Source organism: Pungitius pungitius, chromosome 3 (genome assembly GCF_949316345.1).
Source record: "Pungitius pungitius chromosome 3, fPunPun2.1, whole genome shotgun sequence".
NCBI lineage: Eukaryota > Metazoa > Chordata > Actinopteri > Perciformes > Gasterosteidae > Pungitius > Pungitius pungitius.
Genome location: NC_084902.1, coordinates 28856386 through 28881694, shown reverse-complemented (window position 1 = coordinate 28881694; position 25309 = coordinate 28856386). Strand labels below are relative to the sequence as shown.

Sequence of the window (25309 nt, the reverse complement as noted above, 5' to 3'; positions counted from 1 at the left end):
AGAAACATATGCTATTAACAGCATGGGGCTCGTGCATTATGCATCAAAATGCTTTTGTGTGTAATGGTGGGAAAACAATATTGTGTTATTTCTCTGATGCTGTTGCATCTGTTTCATTTACAATGACGTCTTTGTTGTTTTCCTTAACATTCTCTTAGTTATTGATCATTGATTTGTATTCGATCCCTATTGGTGTGTGTGTGTGTGTTTGCCCATCCACGGTGAACGTCTTGTGCTCTCGCGTGTCTGTGTGTGTGTGTCTGTGTGTGTGTGTGTGTTGCATGACCAACTGAAAAAGGAGAATAAAGCGCCCCATAACGGGGAACGCCCCGCCTCCATCCACGTGGTTACCATGGCAATCGGTGTCTACGTCACAGCGGGAGGAGCGCCGTCTATAAATACTGGGGAGTCTGCCGCGGTGGCCCGCGAGCTCGGATGCGTGTCCTTCTCGGACAGAAAAGAAAAGAAAAGAAAACAAACTTTAAGAAAAGAAAAGAAAACTAACGCGCAAATCCGGGAGTTTTGTTAAGTTTTGATATTTCGCGCCGGACACACTTTTAGGTGGATTTGTGTTCCTCAACTTCACTTGAACTGGGAAGACTTGCGCCCTCGTCTTAGCCACCATGGGGCGAGGAGTGAGTATAAACCTTGTCTTTGTTTCACATTTTATTCTTATTGGGGTTAAAGCGGTGTTTTGTGGGGGGGTTGAACTGTGCCGTTCGGAACAACAAGTGGGTTCACCGGCTCGAGGCCGTCGCGGAGAGCCGCACGTGTTGAGAAAAGCAACAAGCCCCCCCGGTCCTCACTTTTGAGGACTTCCGTTGTCTCCCCCCCCCCTAACACCCCCAACCCCCTCTACGGGAGAATCTCTGCCTTCACCCACTAGTTCGTAACGGGACCGTTTGCCCCGGGAGAACGGAACCAGCCGTTAGAACCGTTATCCGGCGGCTCACGTGACCTTTAAAGCAGCGTCCCCGTAAGTTTAAAAGTCAAAGAAAGAAAGGGAGACCGGGCGGTGCTTTGTAGAAACGTGAAAAGCAACAGGCGCTGACACATTATTGATTCTGTAATCAGAATGCAATCTGAAAGTCTGATGTTCTTCATCTTCTATAGATTTCTCTCAGTGGTTCGTATTTAATTCAATCAATTATTGTGATATCTTGACAGCAGCTGGCGGCGTTGTTGTTGTTTACCACAAAAGTTAAACTGTAAGAGCCACGGAAACAGAGACATTCAAGATGGAGAGAAGGACAGAAGGGCTTCTTCTCTCCTCTCTCCTCCCTGACCCTCATGTATGGTTTTCCTCCCATGTGTGATGAAAGCCATGTAGTACTACCCCCCCAGTCCTTCTCTCCTCTCTACATTCAAACTGAGGAGATCATTGCTGCTCCAGAGATGGAGGAAGGGAGACGAGTTGTCTTGTTTTAACGGAGGAGAAAGGTTTCCCTGCTCTGTTCATGTTTCTCAATGTTTGCACAGTGCAATAAACAGGAAAAGAGAGTGTGCAGAATGAAGGGATTTATTGCTTCAGAAGGGGGGGGGGGGGGGGCAGCTATTAGTGGGGAGCCAAGAGGCACAAAGTTGCCACCAGACATCCGGAGAGAGGCTGAAAACTGATCTGTCGCTAAAGAGCAATATTCCTAAAATGTCCAGCTCAATGTTTCGCATGCTCACCTGAATAGACATTCCTTCTTTATTTCCCTAATTGGGGGAAAAAAGGGGCACCGCGACGCCACCTTCACATCCATTCTTTACAGTCTGTTTCCCCCGTGTTCTGTTTGTACCTGTTCTCTCTCTCTCTCTCTGTGAGGATTTAACATTCTTTCCGCTCTGCAGTCATTGTGTATTAACCGGGCCTTTTGTCACACGCCACCCTCTCGTCTGTGACAGAACACAGCGAGCTCCCTCTCTTTTTCTCTTTTTTTCCCCCCCATTAATTCCTCTCGCCTCTTGGTTGCGCCTTGTTTCGTCCATCGCTCTTTTCTCTCCCTCTTCTCTCTCTTTCTCTCCCCCCCCCCTGCCTGAGCCGAGCCGTTGGTTTTGTGTGGCGGCTCCGCAGAAGTGAACCGCTCTCGTGTTGAATAATGCGACTCTGTCCCTCTGACCGTGAGGAAATGTGACATTTTCCTCAGCAACGCCGTGCCGTGATTCAGGTCGACTGCTGAAACCTGGCCACTTTATTCATGGATCACAACGGCAGACAAACACAGGAGGCTTCATGGGGGTGATGCAACTCTCCTGGGCTGGTTCAATGTCGCACAGGTGTGGCTGAAGAGCCATCGATCTACTGCTCCATCCGTTCCAGTCCGGGAGCAGTCGCTTCATCTTCAATGACTCGTTTCAGCACAAAGAGAGCAGGTCGTCACGAGAGCTCTTAGAGCGAGGACCATGAGTGGCGGCGTCTCGCAGAAGGACATTAGATCTTTATTAGACGCCGCGTCCACATGTCAAACCGTGGTGTTGGTGGTGGTTCGCACGCTTCTTTGTGTCCGTGGTGTCGTGCGTCACTCTGTTAAAAATAAAAAAGTAAAAAGTTTCCAACAAGGAGACCCATTGATTCATTGGAAGAAAAGCTGAAAGTAGCTCAGGACGTGAAGGGAATTAACGTGCTCTCTTTTCACTTTAAAGGAGAGAAACGGGTGGAAAGGGAAGGAGAAATGGACGAGGAGCAGAGTGAAAGGGGGGGGGGGGATCACAGGGGCTACAATACTTGACTCCATTCACATAACTGATGAATAGGTGTGTCAATAGTCGCTGTTAGCAACCGGGCAAAGTCCCAGCAGGACTGTGTGTGTGTGTGTGTGTGTGTGTGTGTGTGCGGGGGGGGCACAGTTGAATGAGCAGCTTGTGGATCTGGCACTCGGGGGGACCGCTCATAGGAATTCTCTCTGCCTGTAAAAAAACAAAAAGTGCTTTAAAATATGCGAGCGCTTGACCGCCCGCTCTCTTGGGGTGATTTTCTCTCAGGCGAGGTAAAAGGTAGTAAACCGAGGGGGGGGGGGGGCAGCGAGAAGACTCCAAAATTCTTGTGTGTGTTCGGGGATGGAATGCCGTTCGTGGAGAATCGTTCATTGAGCGATCCGAAGGGTTTCTCAGAGCCCCGCTCTCACAAAAATCCTTTCCCCCCCCCCCAAACAAAGTCTGGTTTCTTCCCCCCCGCTGGCCGGATCAGGATCAGCGATGAGAGCGACACTCTGGAACTTGAAGTCGCTGAATGGGGCCTTTCAGCCGGTAGCCTGGAGTCCCAACAACCTAAATGAGCTGCGTTCATCTAACGCTTTGTTCGCCATAGCAACGGCTGCTGGATGAAGCTTCTGTTTGTTCTTTACACATTATCTGTGCTGCACATCCCTCCTTCCATTTGTTCCCCCTCGTACTTTGATTACTGTTTTGAAGGCATTACTTCCTCCTTTGTGGTAATCTCGTCTTTCATATGGAAAACATTGTTGCAATTACAACAACCCGTTTCACCTGTGTGCACTTGATCCACCAGATGTTTTGGACCTTGCAGATGTACCGGCCTCACCGGTTGCTATGCAAACTCCTCACGTAACCGAGGGGATTTTCTTAATCTCTATTTGCAAATATTGCAATATTTACTATATTCCATGGTAATATAGTGAGCTTAAAGAGTGCAACCGTAGCCGTGTTTCCCCAAGATTTACAACTTCAGCGGTGGGGGGGGGGGGCGCCCCCCTGTTATAATGTCTGGGGAAACACACTGCGTAGGATGATTAGACTTATGTCAAGTCTCCTGGAAATGAAGCCTGCGACTTTAGGGCTCTGGACCTGCCTGGGAATTGTTTTGCCGAAGGCCAGATGGCCCCTTGGGGGCCGTGGGGGGGGGGGGGGGGGTCCCGAGGGTGAGATCTGGCCGCGGGGATCCAGAACCGGGCCCGGTGTTTTCCCAGCTTAGTGGTGCAGGGGGCTGCAGCAACAATAACAACATGTGCTGGGATCACACTCTCCGCTCTGGTGACTCCCTGGGAACCGACGAAAGGCCAATGTGCAGCAGAGAAGCGATATTCGTGACCACGTTTCCACGGCTGGCTGAGGGCAGGATGTCCACATGAGTCTCAGAGGCTGTGCCCCCCCCCCCCTCTAGTCAAGTATTTCGCCTCCTAAAGCGTGTGCAAAATGGCCGTTAAACACTGGTGTAGCACACAGAAAAACAACTTGTTTGTATGCTTTGAGCAGCCTCCTTTCCTCCCTCCCTGCTGACACCTCTGATCCGTCTACAGGGCTGAAATATTGATGAGCCGTAACCGCTGATAAGTGTCTGAACTGACTGGACATCCAGCCCCACGGTGACAACAAGGATGCAGATATTTGGCAAAACGCTGACTATTTTTAATGGAAATGTTTTACCTGTTTACTCCTGACAGACCTCCCTCTCTTTTCTATTTCACTTCAGCACTCCACTGCATCTGGTCCTCTTTCTGCCTCCATATCTCACCTTCACACACACACACACACACACACACACACACACACACACACATACACACACCGTCTGTCAGCCGTCTAAAAGACACAGTCCTTTGTTGCTCTGTCAGCAACACAGTGGTGTGATAAGGAACGAGTCACGTGAGAGGAGAGTTGCACGTTAAGGCCTGTGTTGGTGTGAGATCCACATTGTAACATTTATTAAAGGTTTGCCGGAAGAGAGAAAATCTGTGACAAAGTTGCAGTGAAATCCCCCCCCCCCCCCCCAAAAAAAAACATCCCTGAGTGTGAGTGTGTGGATGAGTAAATGACTCCGGTGTGATGTATTGCTCCTCACTTGGGTTTGGTTGAGCTGCTTACTTAGGGAGGTCAAAGGCGTAGTAAAGCGCTGTCGTCTCCCCTCACTCACACCCAGTGGCCCCCTTTAGTGCAGCGTGGGGGTGTTAAACAGCCTCCTGTCTAAAAATACTAACTGGTATCTTCAAACTGAGCAAAAACTAGAAGACCCCCTTTGGTTTCACTGCTTGGTGACGTGATGGTCACGGGGTCGGATTGTAAAACGTCAGACCTGCCCTTATCAAGCGGCGCGTCCAGTCCTAATTAATAATCACCCACCTTGGACTGACACAAAATAGTTTTGTAGAAAGCCTTTAAAAAGTTTGCTGGTCCTGGATCAGTGGAACCCCGTAGAGCCCGGGTCCACCCCTTCTCCTTCACTCGCCCCTCCACCGACACGACTTCACCCAGCTGCATGTGACAAGCAGAGCGGAGCCTCATTTAGTCTTAAAATGCAGTGACAGTTGGTCTCCTTTATGTTCACACCCGGGTTTGGACCCGGATGAAGCATGAAAACGCTGTCAGAGGTTTCCTTTGAGTTCCAATATGTGACTTTGTGGATGTTCATGTTGGACTTTGTAAAATTGAGTACTCATTTTACTCTGTTGCGGCCTGTGAGGCAGCCACAGTCTGTCAGTCGCTACGCGACGAGATATTATAACAATATACCTGAAGAAGATCCAGAATGCATCATGGCTTTCATCATCAGTCCAAATCAGGAGAAACCATGCTCATGGCCGCCAGCTGGAAAAGCAGCAACTCCATTCCTGGACCTGGAGCAGTTGTGCTCCCACTCTGTTGGGTGCCAGTCTTCATCTCTTTTATTGTGAGATCAATGTTTTTCGTTGTTCTCCTCTCTGCAGGAAGGACGCGAGCAGTATGAGCTGGCTGCGACGTCGGAGCACTGCAGCAAGAAGAAGGCGAAGGGGAAGAAGAAAGAGAAGGATATGGATGAACTGAAGAAGGAAGTGGATATGGTGAGTGTCTCCGTGTCTTCCCACCTCACTTCCCCGTCCTCTGGGTTCATTTCCTCCTCCTCTCCCTGGATGGGCCTCATCTTTCCATCAAAGACGTAAACACCGTTCTTTTTCCCTTCTTTCTTTTCTTGTTGTTGGGTCGGCACACAAAGGCCTGTGAATGAACTCGTACGTGCGTCGCACACATGCCGACGTGGACACTGAACTAACCCCGCCTTTACGCGTGTGTCTCCTCGCAGGATGACCACAAGCTGACCCTCGACGAGCTCAATCGCAAGTATGCAACAGACCTCAACAATGTGAGTGAGATGAAAAGGAACCTGAAAGTGAAAGTGTCGGGTTTTATCATGGTCATATTGAGGCTTTTATTCAGCTTTCAGGGATCAAGGAGAATAGTTAATCAGTGAACCGGGGTGTCCGAGCGCTACGTATTAATTAATGAGCTGCAAAAGGTGCCCTGATTTCATTCTCCGCTCTCATAAGCAATCCTCCATTTCTCTGGTTCTTCTTCCTCTTGCTTGCTGGAGATGGCCCAGTTTATTTTCGTTGATTGTGTGTTGGCAACTGGCGGCACCCACAGTCCCCTCTGGACTTGTTTGTCAGTGAGTGTGTGTTTGCATCAGTAGTCGCCACGCAGGGTTGAGCCTTGCAATGAAGTCCGTGGTTGTTTACCCGCGTGTTGTGCTCACATCAGGGCTTGACTTGTGCCAAGGCGGCTGAGATTCTGATCCGTGATGGTCCCAACGCCCTCACCCCTCCTCCCACCACCCCGGAGTGGGTCAAATTCTGCAAGCAGGTAGCATCAGTGGTGTGTGTGTGTGTGTGTGTGCGTGCGCACCGCGTCCTCTCTCTCTCTCTCTCTCTCGTGCCGCTGTTTGATGTCGCCGCCCTCCGCAGGGTTTTAAGAGCTCCTCCCTGTTCGGTTTTCCTCCAGATGTTCGGCGGGTTCTCCATGCTTCTGTGGACCGGCGCCGTCCTCTGTTTCCTGGCCTATGGCATCCAGGCTGCAATGGAGGATGAGCCGGCTAATGACAATGTAAGAAAAGGTCTTCATGAGAGCAAAGCTTTACGATGCGTGTCGTGTACCAAGGGGACACCCTCTACCAACCTGTCTTCATCGTGAGGAATGTCCCCCCCCCCCCCCCCCCCTCCTCAGTTGTACCTGGGCGTCGTGCTTTCTGCTGTCGTCATCATCACCGGCTGCTTCTCCTACTACCAAGAGGCCAAGAGCTCCAAGATCATGGACTCCTTCAAGAACCTGGTCCCACAGGTGCTCCTCCCTGTTTACACCTTTTATTCATTCACCGGTTTTACTGATTTCTGTGTCAATGTTTGAGTGTTTTATACATGTTCATAAATATACTGAGAACTATACTGAAACTGCACTTTCAATTTAGTTTGTTAATTCAAAGTCTTGTGTCTCTTGACAGCAGACTCATTGGGCTTCTAAAGTAATCCAGAGGCTAATCATGAAATCGCTTCCACCGTTAGGCACCCGAGCGGCGCTTTGCACGCAGGAAGTGGATCCTCCTTCCTCCTTTGTCTCACCTAAACCTTGTCTCGCCTCGTAGCAAGCGCTGGTCGTCCGCGACGGCGAGAAGAAGAACATAAACGCCGAGGAGGTGGTGGTCGGTGATTTAGTGGAGGTGAAGGGTGGAGACCGGATCCCCGCTGATCTGAGAATCATCTCCGCCCACGGCTGCAAGGTGCGTGTTCTTCTCTCTAGGTTCAATATTCAGGGGTTAAAAGCCTGTATCCATCAAAACATAAAACTGGAACCTTGGCTTTTGATATTTCAATTAATGTTGAGCTCATTTTTTTAACCATATCTCTGTCGTTTAATTATCAGCCTGCTTTCCTTTGCACTTTCCTTTTTTTTAAGGGACTGGTACAAGTCTTGTGACCCATTTTAAGCTGCATACTACACTCAACTGGCAGGAGCAACATGTGACCCATTTATTGCCCATGTTTCTCCAATCTGCTCCTCCATGATTCATCGTTCTATCCCCTCATTCATTAGAGTCTACCATCTGCCCTCTGAGGGGTAACCCTGGGGAAAAGGGGTTATCGTGTTCTCTCATCGAATCCCACTTTGTTTCATACCGCAGGTGGACAACTCCTCTCTGACTGGTGAATCGGAGCCTCAGACTCGTACCCCTGACTTCTCCAACGACAACCCGCTGGAGACCAGGAACATCGCTTTCTTCTCCACCAACTGTGTTGAAGGTACAGCAGCCGGACACATAAAAGCTCATCGTCACCTGTTCTACGTGGTCAATCAGACATGTTGAAGAGATTGTGAAATGGATTTATCGAATCACCCCGACCGCAGGAACCGCCCGCGGCGTCGTGATCAGCACCGGAGACCGCACCGTGATGGGTCGCATCGCCACGCTGGCCTCTGGCCTTGAAGTTGGACGCACCCCCATCTCAATTGAGATCGAGCACTTCATCCACATCATCACGGGCGTGGCCGTCTTCCTCGGTGTTTCCTTCTTCGTCCTCTCGCTCATCCTCGGATACAGCTGGCTGGAGGCCGTCATCTTCCTCATCGGCATCATCGTGGCCAACGTGCCAGAAGGTCTCCTGGCTACCGTCACCGTGAGTTATCCCCCCCCCACTCCTCCCCCTTAGTGTAGAGTGTCATCGTCAGTAGATTCAAAGACTGAGACGCTTATTTTCTGTCTCCAGGTGTGTCTGACCCTGACCGCCAAGCGCATGGCCAAGAAGAACTGCCTGGTGAAGAACTTGGAAGCTGTGGAGACTCTGGGCTCCACCTCCACCATCTGCTCCGACAAGACCGGCACCCTGACCCAGAACAGGATGACCGTGGCCCACATGTGGTTCGACAACCAGATCCACGAGGCCGACACCACGGAGAACCAGAGCGGGACTTCCTTCGACAAGAGCTCGGCCACCTGGGCGGCCCTGGCCCGAGTCGCCGGGCTGTGCAACCGCGCCGTGTTCCTGGCAGAGCAGTCCAACCTGCCCATCCTGAAGGTAGCTTTCTGCACCCCGCTGGCCTCTTTCTGTTTCTCAGTCTACCTCTATGAGATAAACGGCCCTTGTTTTCTAATTATTATACAAACACCAGCTCTTTGAATGGAAGCAGAGTTAATCTATTGTTCATTTACAACAACAATTTTCTCTGTTGTTCCAGGTAGTTTGTGAGCTCATTATGTGAGCCGGATTTAAAAGACCTGCTGACTTATTTTATATTTTAAAATGCCCTTTTCACTTCAAAGTTGTCCCCCTTCCATATTCTTCATTACATTTTTAATTGGCTTGATTTAATTTCTGTTAATGCCTACATTTGCAATGAATTTTAAAATATTCCCACAAATATTCACAGGGTCGTGCATGCAGCACATGTGACATTAGTGACAGCACAGTTCCAGTTTTTGTAGCTTTTATTTCTGCCGTTGCCATAGAAAAGGCTCTAATCATTCTGATAAAGGAAAGCTCACACATAGCCTTCAGATACACATCACTTCATAAACGATACTTTATTACCCAATTAGAACATATAAACTGCAATTAATGTGGCCTGAAAAGAATTCCCGGAAAATATATTCCAGAATTAACTATGAATCTTAAAATTTGGTTTCCTCTCACTCGAGCCAGCTTGTTCTCCGGCTTATACCTCTCCCTTGAGTACACACACACACACACACACACACACACACACACACACACGCATCTAACTACCAGTCATTCCCTATCTGTGCACATTATTCTTGGCTTGTTCCTCTGGTAACGCTTTGCCGTTCACTTACCTTAAGGCTTGAATATAGTCTCTATGCAACACACCTTTAAAACGTCACAGGAATAAGATTAGTTCTTCCCTCTTACATCGTCGGCCTCCACCAGACTATCGCGTCCTCAAGAACTCTCTAGGCTTTTACAGCAAAGCACAGAAGAATTAAAGTGTGTTTGTGGAGGTTAATGGCCTCTGTTGTCCGCCCCACCCAGAGAGATGTGGCCGGCGACGCCTCCGAGTCGGCTCTGCTGAAATGTATCGAGCTGTGCTGTGGATCCGTCCAGGAGATGAGAAACAAGAACCCCAAAATCTCTGAGATCCCGTTCAACTCCACCAACAAATACCAGGTATTGAACAAGGAGCTGGATCATCATTTCATATGTGGTCCTGTTTTCAGACCTGGGCTTTGAATACATATTAAATCTCAGATCTTGTCCGTTGCAGGAAATCTTTTGACTTTTCACACATGATGTTTTGCTAATATTATATACGTTTATATAATCTGTATTTATTCCCTAATAAGAACTTAAAGAGAGCTCTGAAAAAGCAGTTTTGTGTCTTGCTCGTGTTTTCGTTTGGTCATTGCTTTTCAGTTTGTCGTCTTTGCGTCTCCTCTTTGTGCCTCTAGCTTTCCATTCATAAGGATGGCACACCTGAAACGGGGTCCAACCACCTGCTGGTGATGAAAGGCGCCCCAGAGAGGATCCTGGACCGCTGCTCCACCATCCTGCTGCAGGGCAAAGAGCAGCCTCTGGACGACGAGCTGAAAGACGCCTTCCAGAACGCCTACCTGGAGCTGGGGGGTCTGGGAGAGAGAGTGCTGGGTACGCTGGGATGGAGATGAAAGAATTAATTGCAACCGAAATCCCTTCATTGGCCCAATGTTTATTTCTTTCTTTCTCGTTTCTCATGTCAGGTTTCTGCCACTTCAACCTGCCCAACGACCAGTTCCCAGAGGACTTTGCTTTCGACACAGAGGAGGTGAACTTCCCCACTGAGAACCTTTGCTTCATCGGCCTCATGTCCATGATCGACCCCCCTCGTGCCGCCGTACCCGACGCCGTCGGCAAATGCAGGAGCGCCGGAATCAAGGTAGGCCCAGAAAGGAATGGAAATGACTGATTAATACAGAGTTGACATCGAACTGATTCAATCAAATGGAATTGTTCTGTAAAGTGAGAATCTTACGGGGGATTGTGTGATATCTGTTCCCTTGTCCTAGGTTATCATGGTAACAGGTGATCATCCAATCACAGCCAAGGCCATTGCTAAAGGTGTGGGGATCATCTCCGAAGGCAACGAGACCGTTGAAGACATCGCGGCCCGCCTGAACATCCCCATCAACGAAGTCAACCCAAGGTACTGACGATGCCCAACACCCCCGGGGGCCTTTTCTTCCAGTTACCATGAATTCAGTGCGCCCAGGTTTGAGTAACCGAGTGGCTGCGTGTTTCCTCCAGAGATGCCAAGGCCTGCGTCGTCCACGGCGGGGACCTGAAGGATCTGGCGCCCGAGCAGCTCGACGACATCCTGAAGTACCACACGGAGATCGTTTTCGCCAGAACCTCCCCCCAGCAGAAGCTGATCATCGTGGAGGGCTGCCAGAGACAGGTAGAAACCAAACCGAGAATAACACAAACTCAGCATGTGCCTACGCCTTGTTGTGTAGATTTGTGAGTGCATATTTGATAACTATCTCCAATGCTTATTTATGAGTTATGCTCTGGTCTGATGACCAAGTTGGCGGAATAATCAAGCGCTGCATCTGTCGAGCCGTGACCTCGCATTAATATTGCATCTAGGGCTGCAACAACGAATCGATGAAATCGATTAGAATCGATTATTAAAAGCGTTGGCAACGAATTTCATTATCGATTCGTTGTGTCGCGCGACTATTATCTTTGAGTATTAAAAGAAAGTTGCGCGTGCCGCGCAGAGCTGAGAAAAAAAAAGTTGAGCGCTCGCGCAGCAGAACATCGGAGAGACCCGTACTACTGTTCTGAAACATGCGGAGGAAGAGAAGCCAATGCGACCTAAATATTTCACACTGAAATGGGGGGTGTGGGTCCTAGCGGGCAACGGGGGGGGGGGGGGGGGGGGGTGCTGCGGTTTTCTTTGCAGCGCCAGTAGTTTTAGGTTCTAATCGCCGCGCTCGACTTCAAGGTGTAACCTTTATTATTGTTCGGTCTGAAACAGCGCGCCCAGTGACGGGTGGTGCAGCAATATTGATGTCCGGGTGGATATCAGGAGAAAGGTCGGTCCGGGATATTTTCGGGAGGGGCTTTGAAATTCGGGAGGGTTGACATGTCTGATTGTAAGATATGCAAAAGCGACATGGCCTGGCACGGGAGCACCACGGCAATGATTCATGATTTTGTGCCTAATATATTTAATTTGGCGGCTGTAAAGTATACATCATGCGATGTGTGTATGTTTTTTGTGTTAGTCCATTTTATTTGCTTACTTAGGGATGTTCAAGGAGCAATCTGTTAGTGCAAAACATATTTAGAAAGTGCACAGTCAGTTCTATTTTTCAATAAAGGGTTGGAAATTAATGTTTTTACATTTATTTTTTTATCCGATTCATCGATTAATCGAACAAATAATCGACAGATGAATCGATTATTAAAATAATCGTTAGTTGCAGCTCTAATTGCATCAACACTATCAGTTGGCAGCGCCAACTTAAAGAGGACTACGAATTTAATGTCCTATTATTCTGATACAATGTCTGTTTAATCTCTCAGCCTTAATATTTAATAAAGCCTCTGATTCTCTGTGGAAAACATGAGAACTAATTAACATAATCAGTGTGTCCCCCAGGTTTCCTAAACATTTCCTGGTACGACGCAATTGTCTTAAATTCACTTCCTCAGTAATCTGCTGGCTGCATTTAGAATGTTTTTAACCACGTTACGTGGCATCCAGAGCCGTGCATTGCTCAGCTTCTGTTTCAGAGCAATCGACATGCAGCGCTGCCACATACTTTCAACCGGAACAAGAGCTCGTCTCTCACTTTCATCACATCTCGTCTGTGCTGTCGGATGAAACCTTTGTTGAAAACAGAATCATTCTCTGTGGTCGGAACAAAAGCCAACTTCCACACACTAATGCAGATCCCCCCCCCTCACGGCGCCTCTCCTCCGTCTCCGCAGGGAGCCATCGTGGCCGTGACGGGCGACGGCGTGAACGACTCTCCCGCTCTGAAGAAGGCCGACATCGGCGTCGCTATGGGCATCGCTGGATCTGACGTCTCCAAGCAGGCCGCCGACATGATCCTGCTGGACGACAACTTTGCCTCCATCGTGACCGGGGTGGAAGAAGGTAACCGATTGGCAAAGGAGATTACTTTGTTTGCCCAAGAAATGGTGATGTTCCCACTGGATTCCCATCATCCCTTTTTGGCTTAAAATGGGGGGTTAAAATGTTCCTGTTCTCATCAGGACGTCTGATCTTTGACAACTTGAAGAAGTCAATCGCCTACACGCTGACCAGTAACATCCCCGAGATCACCCCCTTCCTCCTCTTCATCATCGCCAACATCCCCCTGCCCCTGGGAACCGTCACCATCCTCTGCATTGACCTGGGAACTGACATGGTGACGATGCCCTCGTGTGCTCATGAAATGTTGTGATATTACAGTAAACCCTCTAGTCCCGATAATAGCGACAACGCTACGATGTAGCGATGGTTCGTAAAAGTCTGTTTCATCTTTGTAGTTTAATTCTAAGCAGAAAACTTGAGACAAAAGGTGGTTATTTGTTGGTCAGGGTTTTTTGCTCATGGATGTCACGTCTCCCAGGTCCCCGCCATCTCCCTGGCTTACGAAGCGGCCGAGAGCGACATCATGAAGAGGCAGCCGAGAAACCCCAAAACAGACAAGCTGGTGAACGAGAGGCTCATCAGCATCGCCTACGGACAGATCGGTAAGCAGGCGGCTGGAGTCTAACCAGAAGCAGGAGCTTCGGTACCTTCTGGAGCTCCGCATCTGGGTGGTCCAAGATAACCGGCATGCACCATATATAGGCTGCGACTGATGCAGAGCAGGAGTGTGTGCTGCGTGTGTGAGGGATGACAGAGCGGTGTCTCTGGATTTTCCCCTCTTTGGTAATGAAGCCAGGAAAAGGTTTGGACCCCCCCACCCCCATGAGACCAGTCCTGTTGTCTTATTTTGGGATTTTCGTGAAAGTTTCCATCGTAATATTTCTTTTATTTGACATTTTGCTTTTCCCAGTTACAAAGTTCATTTAGGTAATTTATTGAATAAAAGTTTTATTATTATTAATAATCATTAAGTTTTAGTTTCAAGGGGGTCGTCCAATTCACTTCAACAATTTCATAATCTTCATTTTGACTCAAACTCCTCAGAAGAGTCTAATGCATTTATTTTATTTATATGCAATACACTTTATTGGATTTTCCCCAAAAAAGAATTTGTTTCCCTAATCATTGTGATCCCTTGAAAGTTACTGACCCATTTACTTCAGTGTGAAACTGCTTTGCGACATTAATCAAAACCCTATCTACCCCCCCCCCCCCCCCCCCTTCAGGAATGATCCAGGCGCTGGCGGGCTTCTTCACCTACTTTGTGATCTTGGCTGAAAACGGCTTCCTGCCCGCCACCCTGCTGGGCATCAGAGTGAACTGGGACGATAAATACGTGAACGACCTGGAGGACAGCTACGGGCAGCAGTGGGTCAGTAACCGCAGAGTCGTAACCCGCCCCTCCGCCGGTTGAGCGTGTTTGTGACGTGCGCGCGTTCCCCCCCCCCCCCCCCCCCGTCAGACCTACGAGCAGAGGAAGATCGTGGAGTTCACCTGCCACACGGCCTTCTTCGCCAGCATCGTCGTCGTCCAGTGGGCCGACCTCATCATCTGCAAGACCAGGAGGAACTCTGTCTTCCAACAGGGCATGAAGTGAGTGCAGAAGGTCCTCTCCTGATTCCAATGTCTCGCTTCCTTTCCCCCATAATGCTGTTTGGGCTTCAGGAAGCCCTCTCGATGACCTGCTTCAAACCATGTCAAGCGTCGGATGCCTTTGTTCCTCATGGTTCCCCCTATTTCCTGTTTCAGTAACAAGATCCTGATCTTTGGGCTCTTCGAGGAGACCGCCCTGGCCGCCTTCCTCTCTTACTGCCCAGGCATGGACGTGGCCCTCAGAATGTACCCGCTTAAGTGAGTCATCCCAATCCGTCAGGAAGCCGTGAGCTCATCCAGTTGACTTCAGATCATGTGTCTCACCTCTTGTGTGCGTTTTCCAGGCCCAGCTGGTGGTTCTGCGCCTTCCCTTACTCCCTGCTCATCTTTATCTATGATGAAATCCGTAAGCTGATCCTCAGACGCAGCCCAGGAGGTGAGTCCACAGTCCATGCTTTGATGTTCTTCTCTAGTGTTTTCATACTTCTCTCTCCCTCTGCTGCTTGTTTCTCTTAATTAATCTCTCATTATGCAGTCTGTTTTCATGCTTTCATGATGAAAGATCAAATATATTCCGAGAAGTAGCCTCTGAATGCAGTGTTTGTTTGTTTTCTCTCCCTGCGTGTCCAGGTTGGGTGGAGCGTGAGACCTACTATTAAAGACCTGATGGTCCGTTCAGCCCACGTCTTCTCCTCCACTCCAGTCTTTGCATGAATATTGTCTTGCTGCTCGGAATAAAATTTTAACCTCTGTGACAAAACAATTGGAAAGTGTTTTTATATTAGGGAATGCTTGATACTACTATTAGAGAAATACGGAGGTGGAACGTGTTGATGTTGGTAAATGATAATGCTAATAATGACATGAACATCGATTATGACTGTGTGCCTTGTTTCTGAAACAGGACCAATTTTATACATGTTTTTAAAAGTTACAGTCAATAAAAATGCGCTTGAGTCGGGTCCCACAAACGTTTCTTGTGCTGATTTGTGTGTGGTGTGTGTGTGTGTGTCCACAAACTCACTAGCTTCAAGATTATGGATGAAACCTGTGCACTTTAACATATTATACTTTCAGTTTAGTATTCTAAGCTTTTTTTATAACCAGAAACTCTTAAATCCATTTGACTGCAGCTTGATGCCTGATAAATAACATCCAGACTTTTACCAGCAGAAAAAGGCCGTAGTGGTTCTAAACCATTACACCCGTTATGTTTAAAGCCTGATGGATGAGAACACACAGACGTGCATTGGGTCCCGCATCATCTCATTCATTCACACAGCAACTGTACATCATCGCTGAATAATGCAACCCCCGTGAGTCGCTCTCAACCAATCAGAGCGCTGGAGTTCATCTACCCGCCTTATAAAGTTCAGACGGCAAAAAAACGCTCGCTATTCAACGTCTTTCAACGGAAAGTGCTCGCGGGGATGCTAACGCTAACCAACATTAGCTTTTGAGAAACGAACAAAAACTTAGAGGCAGCAAAATTAACTGAGAAAGCAACGGAGGAGGAAACTGGTGAGTTTATCGGTGTTTACGGGGGCTGTAAACTAACGTTAGTTGTGTTGTAACTTGTATCTTAAATCGTTAGCTTACATTAACGTTAATTAACCTAAACCTTTAGCTTACATTAACGTTAATTAACCTAAACCGTTAGCTTACATTCATATCGGTAAAAGTGCCCATTTTGTTAAATGACTCCCTTAAGAGTTTAATACGAATCAAACATTAATTACAAATACAGTATTACACCTATATATGATGTTACATAAGTAATTTTACATAAAGCTAACGGTTAGTCACGTTCCACCGTTGGCCCAATGCTGTCAGTTGAATTAACGGTTAATTAGTTGGTGGCAGCCCTGTGTGTGACAAGTGTGTCCTCCACCTCCAGGAAGACGTGACCATCAAAATAACTAATAACAGGCGCAGCGGAGAGGGGAACAGGTCCATACAATCATTTTATATTATTATTCAGTCGCACAGATTCATATTTTGTATCATTTTTAGATTTAATATTCAACCTTCCTCGTGTTACAGAAACTTCTACCGAGTAAAGCTGCAATTTCTCAAAAGGACCCTGAAGACGTGGCACACGGTGAGTTCACACAGAAAATGCTCCATCTCCATCTCTTTTTATATATATGCATTTTCATATCCGATTTGACCAGACAGGCAGGTAAAGTGTCACATAATCTGTAAGCAACATAAAAAAATGTATGAACCTTTTTGACACCTGTCCTTCATCTGGACACACCCTCACACACACACTCATACGTGTCACAACACCCTATTTGTTGACTTACGAAATAAACCACCAGTAACGCATGATGTCAAAATGAAAACCGGAAACGTGTAAATACTGAGGCGGAAATATCAGTTAACTTTGATAGTATCAGAACAGCTTGGATCCGTCTGCACATTGTTTGCAGTGGTTGGAAATTAAATTTCACCCTTGCAGTAATCTTTGGACATTTCCCCTCCTGTTGTTAAGAGTATTTCATCTACAGGGTGGGACAACACACACCTGAGCTACTGCAGCGGTTTCCAGGACTGTGTACTTTATGTTGAGTGATATTATGCTCTTAATATGGAAATGTAATGGTTTAGCTGAACTCGACTGGGGAATAACAAGCAGTTGAAAATAAAAAAGTGGCAAGAAAACATGAAAACGTCACCACCACCACTGGGTCTTCTTGCGGCGTCTTGGGCAAGTTTTTACCTCTTAATGCACCTAATAACCTTAGAACTGAAAACATTTTCTAGTTGTCAACTTTTAATCCACTGCGTGAAAATGGTAGACATCATAATGAAGGGGGCGGGGGGGGCGGGGGGGCAACTTTACATTGACTCCGACCAAGTCAAATTCCATTTATGTCTGACATATTATGGCAATAAATGTTTCCTGATTCCTGACGTTATGCCAACCGAGGCGTAAATGAAGTCTTGAGGCCGAGTGTTCCACGCGAGTCTTGCATGAATACTCGGCCGTCCTCTGATTCGTTTGAACAGGCAGAGTCCACGCAGACGGCTAACACTACACGATGTAATCCAGTGAGCTGCTGCAGCGTCGACCAGTCGAATACGTGCACATTCCTGAAACACTTGCTTCTGCCGTGTGACGGCTATATTACTACTTTCCTCCTCAGAGTTGTAGTACAGTGTTTGTGTGAGAGAAATCGTTGCCACAATGTCTGCATATCCATGTGCAGATGCTCACCGGATTGATAGGTGCTAGCCTTAAATCTACATTGTACCGGTTATGGTTTCCCGTCTCCACTTAAATGAAATCAGGACTGCAGATGGTCCGTGTCACACTGCTGCCTCAGACCGGTCCGGATTGTGGGCGAGTCTTCTTCCTGTGCTCTCATCTCGCCCCCCTCTCCAGTGTGTAATGTTATAAACATAATTGTATAAAGGAGAAACATGAGATTTGATATTATTTGCCACTCTAATATCATCACGTCCATTACCAGCAATCCGACGAGTCACCAGGATGAGTCGTCAACATTAACTAATAAACAGACAAGCAGGTTGAAGCTTTTGCATCAGTTTAGTTTATAAATAACAGGACAGAAACTTACTCCGCTTGACTATTTATTTTCTTATTTTCAGTGATTAATGTCACATAAATAACGCTTAGCTGTAACTTTTGATGATAAACATAAAATGTCACTGATTGCAGCATCCCAGTCTGCTACTCATTTCATTATTTTACTGATTTAAAAGGAAAATCTGACTTAAATTGATCTGCCCTCTAAAGCTTTGAAAAAAAACAGCGGGCCGGCTGGATGTTCGGCTCCTTCTGGTGCGGCCTGAGATAAAAATGTCTCCTTATGAAGCCAGGATGCGACACGGTGACGTCTGTGTTGTCTGCTGCTCATTTTGATCTGCATTCTATATGCGCTCCAACGGTTCAGATGACCAGGTGGGGGGGGGGCGTAATGGTTGGCCAAAGGGAGTCACTCTGGTGCCTCGCTGTTGCGATCGCCACACAGACTTGTTTGCAACAACTGCCGTACATGGAAAAATAACAACTTACAAAAATGTCACCCTCAGAATTGCACACTTTTTCGGGGGGGAGAGGCCGCCCCGCTGTTATAATGGTGGAGCAAACGCTGCTCATTCTACAAAACTTCTAAAGGAGTCCATGAGAAAATCAAAGGTTGGGTAGCTGCTGAAAAGAGAGCGTGCTTGAGATACAGCATCAAGAGCCTGAAGAAGGACAAATGGCTAAATGAAAGGAGGAAACAAAAGAGGCAATGTAGACGGACAAATGCTGCTATTAAACTTTATTTTTACTTAGATTGTCCTGACGGTATTGCAGGTGATTTAGACAAGGGGGACAGAATACGGTCTCAGGAAGTAAAATCTATAGTTGCTAATGAACTCTGCTGTTTTCGATGAAGTAGATTACTGGAAAACTTTCTGCTGGTTGATAACTTTGGATCAGAACAAATTGGAAGCTTTGTTGTTAGCACCCATAAAGAAGGTTGATTCTCTTGATATCCCAGGAGGACATGTCGATCCTCTGGCCGATCTGGTAGTTTGCGTTGGGGATGGGAGTGATGGAGTCCTTCCCATTTATAGAAAAGGCGGTTTTTCCATAGTGCATGATGGAGGAGTAGTCGTAGGGAGTGTTCAGGTTGTTGGTGTCCAGCTTCTGGAAGTTGTATGCCATCTGAGGGTCGATGTTCTCCCAGTTGATCCGGACGTAGCTATCACGGTCGCTCCTGGTCTGCTCGTGATTGAAGCCCAGCGCGTGGTTGACCTCGTGCTGGATGATGCCGTAGTAGACGCAACCCTGTCTGTTGATTGAGACTACCTGTTTGCCACCTATTCTGCCCAGAGAAGAAAAGCATCCAGCTCCATTCTCGATGCTTATGTGGTCGTTCTCGTTACTACGGGGAACAAAGCGAATGCAGGTCCTGGTGTGGAAGGACTTCAAGGCGGTGTCGATGTTCTGTCTCTCTGCGCCGGTAAACTCACTGCTAATGACGAAGGGAATCGTCACCAGGCCGTTGGAGCCTTTCTTCCAGAGGCACTGCTGGGAAAAGCACTTCATTGCGTTTCTGGTAGTGGGAACCAGCAAGTCTCCTTCCAGCAGCATCTCATTGATGCCGTTGTTGGAGTTCAGAATCCTGGTGCTGATGTCGACTCTGTCATCTTCACCCATTTGGTCATTTGCTTCGTTTCCTTCATCAACGAAGGGATATGCTTCTGAGAGGCCGAGCAGCAGCAGCAGCAGGCTGGCAGTGGGAGTCATCTTCACGTTGGGGCTGGTGGCTGTGGAGATGATGTGGGGAGACTTCTTGAAGGTTGATGTTGGACTCAGCTCAGTCCGGGCTCTTTATACTTTTCTATACAGGTGTGTCTGGTGGAAGATTATGGGTAGTCGTCCAAAGTGCTCAGCCTAAATAAACCTCTCAGAGGAGGACTCTGCAGACAAACCTACTGTTTCAACATGGTGGGTTATCTCTGGTAATTAGAAGAATCAACACATTTTTTGGGTGGGTCCTGTTTAACTAGATCTCTGGAATTGTCTTCAACCAAACAGACATCACATTAACTTTGTGAGACCAATATTTTTTTTTTTTGTCTTTTGCAAAGTGGGCAAATCAGGGCAATTAATGTATGTATGTATGTATGTATGTATGTATGTATGTATGTATGTATGTATGTATGTATGTATGTATGTATGTATGTCACTACGTTGTACAGATGTTCTTAGCAGCAGCTAGTTAATATAAATGTCTGATTAAAAACACTGCAAAGCAATGACATTTTTGATGCTGTCTCATTCAAATAGAGAAACAGCTTGGACAGAAAACCCTTCTACAAAACTTAGTTCATGTGATTCAATGAGAAAATCAAAGGTTGGGCAGCTGCTGAAAAGTGATTGTGCTTGAGATACAGCATCATTCGCCCAAAGAAAGGGACTATAAAAAGATGCTTACTAGTCTGGAGGTGTCATTGTCGCTGTAACAGCTGCTGCCCAACAGTTTCAAAAACGACTCAATGAGCCAGAACATCTGCCCAAGAGCAGAGAAGGAGCCACTTGTCCCGTGGTGCTCTTTGTGTGTCAGTGTGGGTTTTCTGTTGTTCAGCCTCCTGAGGGCTAAACCGAGAAGCAGAGACGTCGTCGTCCTGCACTCAAACCTCCCTCTGTCCTCGGCCTTCTGTCTCGCTGTCGCTCTATAGCTCGCCTCAGGCACAAATCCTTTCTGCAACTGCAGCTGTCTCTCTGTGTTTGACCCACAAACTCTCATGCTGAAACTTTTCAGATGAATAAACCTGATGTCACAGCTGCAGAAACAGTAAACAGGAGTTGCAGTGGCGTGAGAAATCGTTCTAATGATGAAATTGTTACATGCTGAAGTGTGATTGGTTGACTTTAGGACTAAATAGAGACGCTCTGCAGGAGACCGTGGAGGAACTAACAAGATGTAGTTTCCATGTCCATTGTTGGTGTGGTTTGAGGTTCCAGCATATTGAGCTCAAATTAATTTAAACGGATTGCAGATTACAAATAAACAAATATGTTAATTATGATTACAAAGCGTTTTGGGAAACGTGTGTGTGTCAAATTACAAATGTTTTTGATAAGAAAAGTCCAATCTGTGGTTAACTGAGATGAATGGAGCGGAAGAAAACATGTTTAAATTCTCTTTCAAACACACAGGTGAAGTGGTTTGATTAGATTAACGTTGGCCAAAATGTAAAACACCTGTATGTCTGGGTGCGTGTGTTTTTGTTGTTGTTGTTGTTGTTGTTGTGTGTTTTCTTCTGTTTTTGAGTTGCTCCACAACTTAAGTCCTGAGTGGGGCGTGAGTAGGACAGGTGATCACAGCAGAAACACAAGATGGTGTGTGTGTGTGTGTGTGTGTGTGTGTGTGTGTCCTTGCAGCGTGAACACAATTCTCTTTGTGACAGCTCAGAGGGAATAAGCCAGAGTAGCCTCAGTGATCCACCTTTTTATTATTCTTTCATTACTCGTTTTAGCCATAAACCGGCTCCTATTGGAGTGGAAATCCCGGAGGGATTATTTTCTTTCTGATCTTTATCAGTCTCAGGGAAGATGTGGGATGCAATTCTGTTGTGCTTTACTTATTCAACAGTCAAAGTAATGAAACGTGAGAAAATGTTCATCCGTCGGCTCTTGGAGATACCAAAGGCAGATAGAGACCCAGTCTTTATTTATGTTCTACACAGAAGATATCCGCTTTTTCAATAAATGAATCAGAAAAACTATACATCAAATACATGTCTGGACCACTGTAATGGGGAAGTCTTATTTTTATCTCATCATACTTTGTACTGCAATGGGTTAAAAACCAGGTCTGTGGCCAAAGAGACAAAACGTTTAGTCAAAGCTGAATACTTTGATCAGGAAGTAGTTTGTCCTTCACGCTGCCAACGTCATCGTCTCTGGCTCGCACATTTTCCACTGCCCTGGCCAACTCTTTCTCTACTTCTCACCCCCCCTCCAACACAAACACACTCTTGTGTGTGTGTGTGTGTGTGAGAGCGGTAGCAGATCCTTTCCCCCCCAGTGATGCTGGTGGCTCCAAAACAACTTGTTCCTTCTTGGACTAGGCACAAGTCGAAGAAAAGAAGGGAAAGCACAGAACTCTCAGATAAACACAAAATCTCTGTGCAAAGAAGATGTTGAGATTAAGATGCTTTTCTCTATGGTTATGTTTTTTTTATGGTTAAGTCAAGTATAGTTAAGTATTTGCTGCATCTACCAAAACATTGTGCCTCCTTATGTCTGAATTATTCCCTCCATGCAAACATAAATGAATGAACCAGTTTTTGGTAATACACTAAAATACGTGTACATTATACAATTAGAAATAACCTTTCCTCAATGGACGCCTTCAGTGTGTTTCTGCAGGCGATGGGGTTCAACAGGAAGTTTATCCCCCTGACAACCTTCTCCCTCTGTGGTCTTTGTGCCTTTGGGGTTCCCCTCACTAATCACTATGCCGAGTGTCCCCAAAAGCAACAACAGCCCACTGTGGCCCAGTGTCAAGGCAGGAAACCAACTTTTCTGCTCAGTGGCCTCAGAGACTTTAATCAATCCTTCACTTCCCTGTGAGTAGTGTTTAATAGAAAAAATAATCCTGAAGGGCATATATTGTGATGATGTTGAAGAACATTCATGCTCTAAACCACAATCCTCATGTGAAGCAAAATTAGAACGGATTTCAATATCTCGAAGGAAACGTCTGCTCCGTTTCGGGGCTGCTCTTGTTTCTAAGGAGTGTTGCCTGGAGGGAACAAACCCGGTCATTCCCATTTAAGAGTTTCTTTACGATCCACTGTGGCAGTAAGTGGCAACACATCCCCTTTTTTTCTTGCCAACCAAGTATCTTCAATCACTTCTATTTATACTAGTTGTGTAATTTTAAAGGATTACTGTTTTGGAAAAGCCCTCCTTGTTCCTGGTAGGCTGAGAAACTCTGTTAGAGGCCACCGGCGGATGAGAAAATGAGATTTAAGGGGCTCTCTGGCCTGAGTGGGTCCAGGCAAAGTCACATTTCAATGACATTTTTAATCAATCGCAGGATCAAATGCAGATAGACGATCAGAGGCATGAATTCAGTAGATGATGGAGGGGACAGGACGATCCTATTGGTTTATGGATCAATACAATTTGAGTTGGAAGTTGTGAATTAATTCATAATACATTAAAGTGAAAAGCGGCAAATCTGCACATGTGATGTTGGAATCTGTATTTGGAAAAGAGCAATTACTTTGAAGAGTAGTTGCTGATTTATTTTCTGGTTTCATTCATTTATTCTTTGACTCTAAACTATACAACTAGTCATTTAGTCCCTGGACATCTCTGGTTACATAACTCAGCACAACTTCAAGTTTTAGGCACATTAATGAGACAGATTCACATTAAAAAGCATGCAATACTAACGTTGAAGGTAATGACACGCATACTTCATACGTTTCTATGCCACACACATTGACAAACAGGAGATCTATTTTCTTTGACGTGGTTGTTTGCCCGGCTGTTCGTCCTGCTGCAGAGTGCACTATGAATTTGTGAGTGTGGAGACGGATGTGCGTGTATGAATAAAAAGGATTATAGCAGTTGATTTATAGGCCAGGCAGCCATCGGAGCCCGCACGCACCACGGCCGCTTCCCCCGTGATCCCTATTTCATGCTGACGGGGAAAAGAGAGACGAGATCACACTTCAGGGGAAAAACAAGGTCATTATTTTCCCTCTAATTATGAAATACAGCCTGAGGCAAGGAAGATGGGGGGGGGGATGTTGCAGTGAGATACTGGGAAATGACTAGGAGATGAAGAGAGGATGCAGGTACAGAAGGAGGCACCTGTCTGAAGATAAGATGTGGTGCTGTAAAGCCTCAGCCCGCGGCACAGAGAGATGAGATATCACCTGCAGCGCTTTAAGAGGCCAGCGTGACCAGTCTGTTCAACCAAAACGGCTTCAAATGAGTCCACAAAGAAGCAATTAACCAACAAGTCATCCTTCTTCGTCCTTCCTTCTTCCAGACGGTGTTTTTCACTCCACGACAGCTTCATTAAAATTTGAGGACACGAGATGGGAGAGGAGACAAGGCGTTATTATTGCCATAATTATGAAAGATGGCGTCATTAATGGTAAAACGGATTCAGGAGAGAAAATGAAGAAGTTAGAAAGCGACGGAGCAAAGAGGCAGGAGGAGTGTTTTTTTATGAATGTTATAGTTTTACTTTTAGTGATATTCATACTTGTGTCACGATGGATTGACATGCTGATCGTCTGTACAATACTAATAATGATACATATTTTAAGGATATCAGCTAATTCTTTTAGAGAAGCTTTATTAGTTTGGGCATTAAAAAATGTTTAACAAATCAATTATTCAAATGGTAGCTTTTCCTGATCACGTGATTGTTTACTTTGTGAAAAAAAATCTATTTATAAAAATCTAGCTCTCAAACCTCAAACTGAAGCAGCAGCTTCAAAATAAATAAATGTATAAATAGGACATTTCTTAGAGTAGAGAAACAAAGGAGAGGAGGAGGAGCACATCAGGCGACATGGGAGGAAGGAGGGGACTAAGGAGTAGAAGAAGAAGTAGTATTTCTATTATTATTTGTACTGTGACAGGATTCAGTTCTGTGATTATGATGAAGTGTCTTCACAAGACATTTCAGGCATATTTACTTTCTCCCCAGGGGTGTCTGTGTGTCTGTGTCTGTGTGTGTGTGTGTGTGTGTGTGTGTGTGTGTGTGTGTGTGTGTGTGTGTGTGTGTGTGTGTGTGTGTGTGTGTGTGAGGATTATTGTCTCCCCCATCTGCCACGGAGCACATTATGAGGAGGAGATGGAGGGAGAAGCTTCAGTGTTGCAGCGTGTGCCTACCTGTGTTCATGTATGGATGCTTGCATGCATGTGTCACCACATACATTCATGCATGAGTGTGTGTGTGTGTGTGTGTGGGGAGGGGGGGGGGCTATTTATAGCTTCAGCTCAGTGGGTTTTTACGAGGAGCCGAGAGGCTTCATGGGAGTCCCACAGGAGGGAGGCGGGCCCTGCCTCGCCACGTTTTGTCACAACTCTCTCCACCTCTGCTCCTCCTGAGTCTGCGCTCAGTTGGTGAAGCTGCTGGTGCCTCCACACACGCCTTCAACCAGGTAGTCGCCCTGCAACCTCAACAACGAACGTGCTGGCGGCCAGATTGAAAGCCGCCATTTGCAGACCGGTTGTTTGAACGTGGTGGACAGACGAGATCTTTGATTAGTTTTATCTGAATAGATTCATCCAGTGTTTCATTCCTCCGGCTCACAGGCTGCCCAAATGACCAGTGAGATGATTCTGATGTTGTCTCCTTTTCTTTTACTC

The 25309-nt window shown here is 46.6% G+C and overlaps 3 protein-coding genes across 4 annotated transcripts in view; 2 read left to right on the top strand and 1 right to left on the bottom strand.

The window, feature by feature from the left end:
• Positions 1-413: 413 nt before the first annotated feature.
• Positions 414-15407, top strand: LOC119219831 (sodium/potassium-transporting ATPase subunit alpha-1). The gene is made up of 23 exons (XM_037475257.2): positions 414-635; positions 5646-5759; positions 5999-6058; positions 6454-6555; positions 6694-6795; positions 6916-7029; positions 7331-7465; positions 7868-7985; positions 8092-8360; positions 8451-8759; positions 9732-9866; positions 10148-10343; positions 10436-10611; positions 10742-10878; positions 10980-11130; positions 12675-12843; positions 12963-13117; positions 13322-13445; positions 14070-14215; positions 14306-14436; positions 14593-14694; positions 14781-14872; positions 15067-15407. The coding sequence occupies exons 1-23, from the start codon at positions 624-626 to the stop codon at positions 15093-15095; spliced, it is 3078 nt and encodes a 1025-aa protein (XP_037331154.2). The 5' UTR covers positions 414-623; the 3' UTR covers positions 15096-15407.
• Positions 15408-15828: 421 nt separating this feature from the next.
• Positions 15829-25309, top strand: part of ccdc28a (coiled-coil domain containing 28A) — a 116480-nt gene continuing 106999 nt past the window's right edge. The window contains exons 1-3 of the mRNA XM_062561592.1: positions 15829-15957; positions 16334-16386; positions 16480-16537. The gene's annotated coding sequence lies outside the window, so the exon portion shown is untranslated. The remainder of the gene's footprint in view (positions 15958-16333; positions 16387-16479; positions 16538-25309) is intronic.
• On the bottom strand, positions 18875-20902 carry LOC119221149 (high choriolytic enzyme 1-like). Of its 2 annotated transcripts, XM_062561585.1 has the most exons (2): positions 20877-20902; positions 18875-19688 (listed from the first exon to the last, which is right to left on the bottom strand). In XM_062561585.1, exons 1-2 carry the CDS (start codon positions 20900-20902, stop codon positions 18914-18916), a joined length of 801 nt encoding a protein of 266 aa, XP_062417569.1. In that variant the 3' UTR covers positions 18875-18913. The 2 variants fall into 2 exon arrangements, with proteins under 2 accessions (XP_062417569.1, XP_037333516.2); XM_037477619.2 differs by lacking the exon at positions 20877-20902 and having other exon boundaries at positions 18875-19705.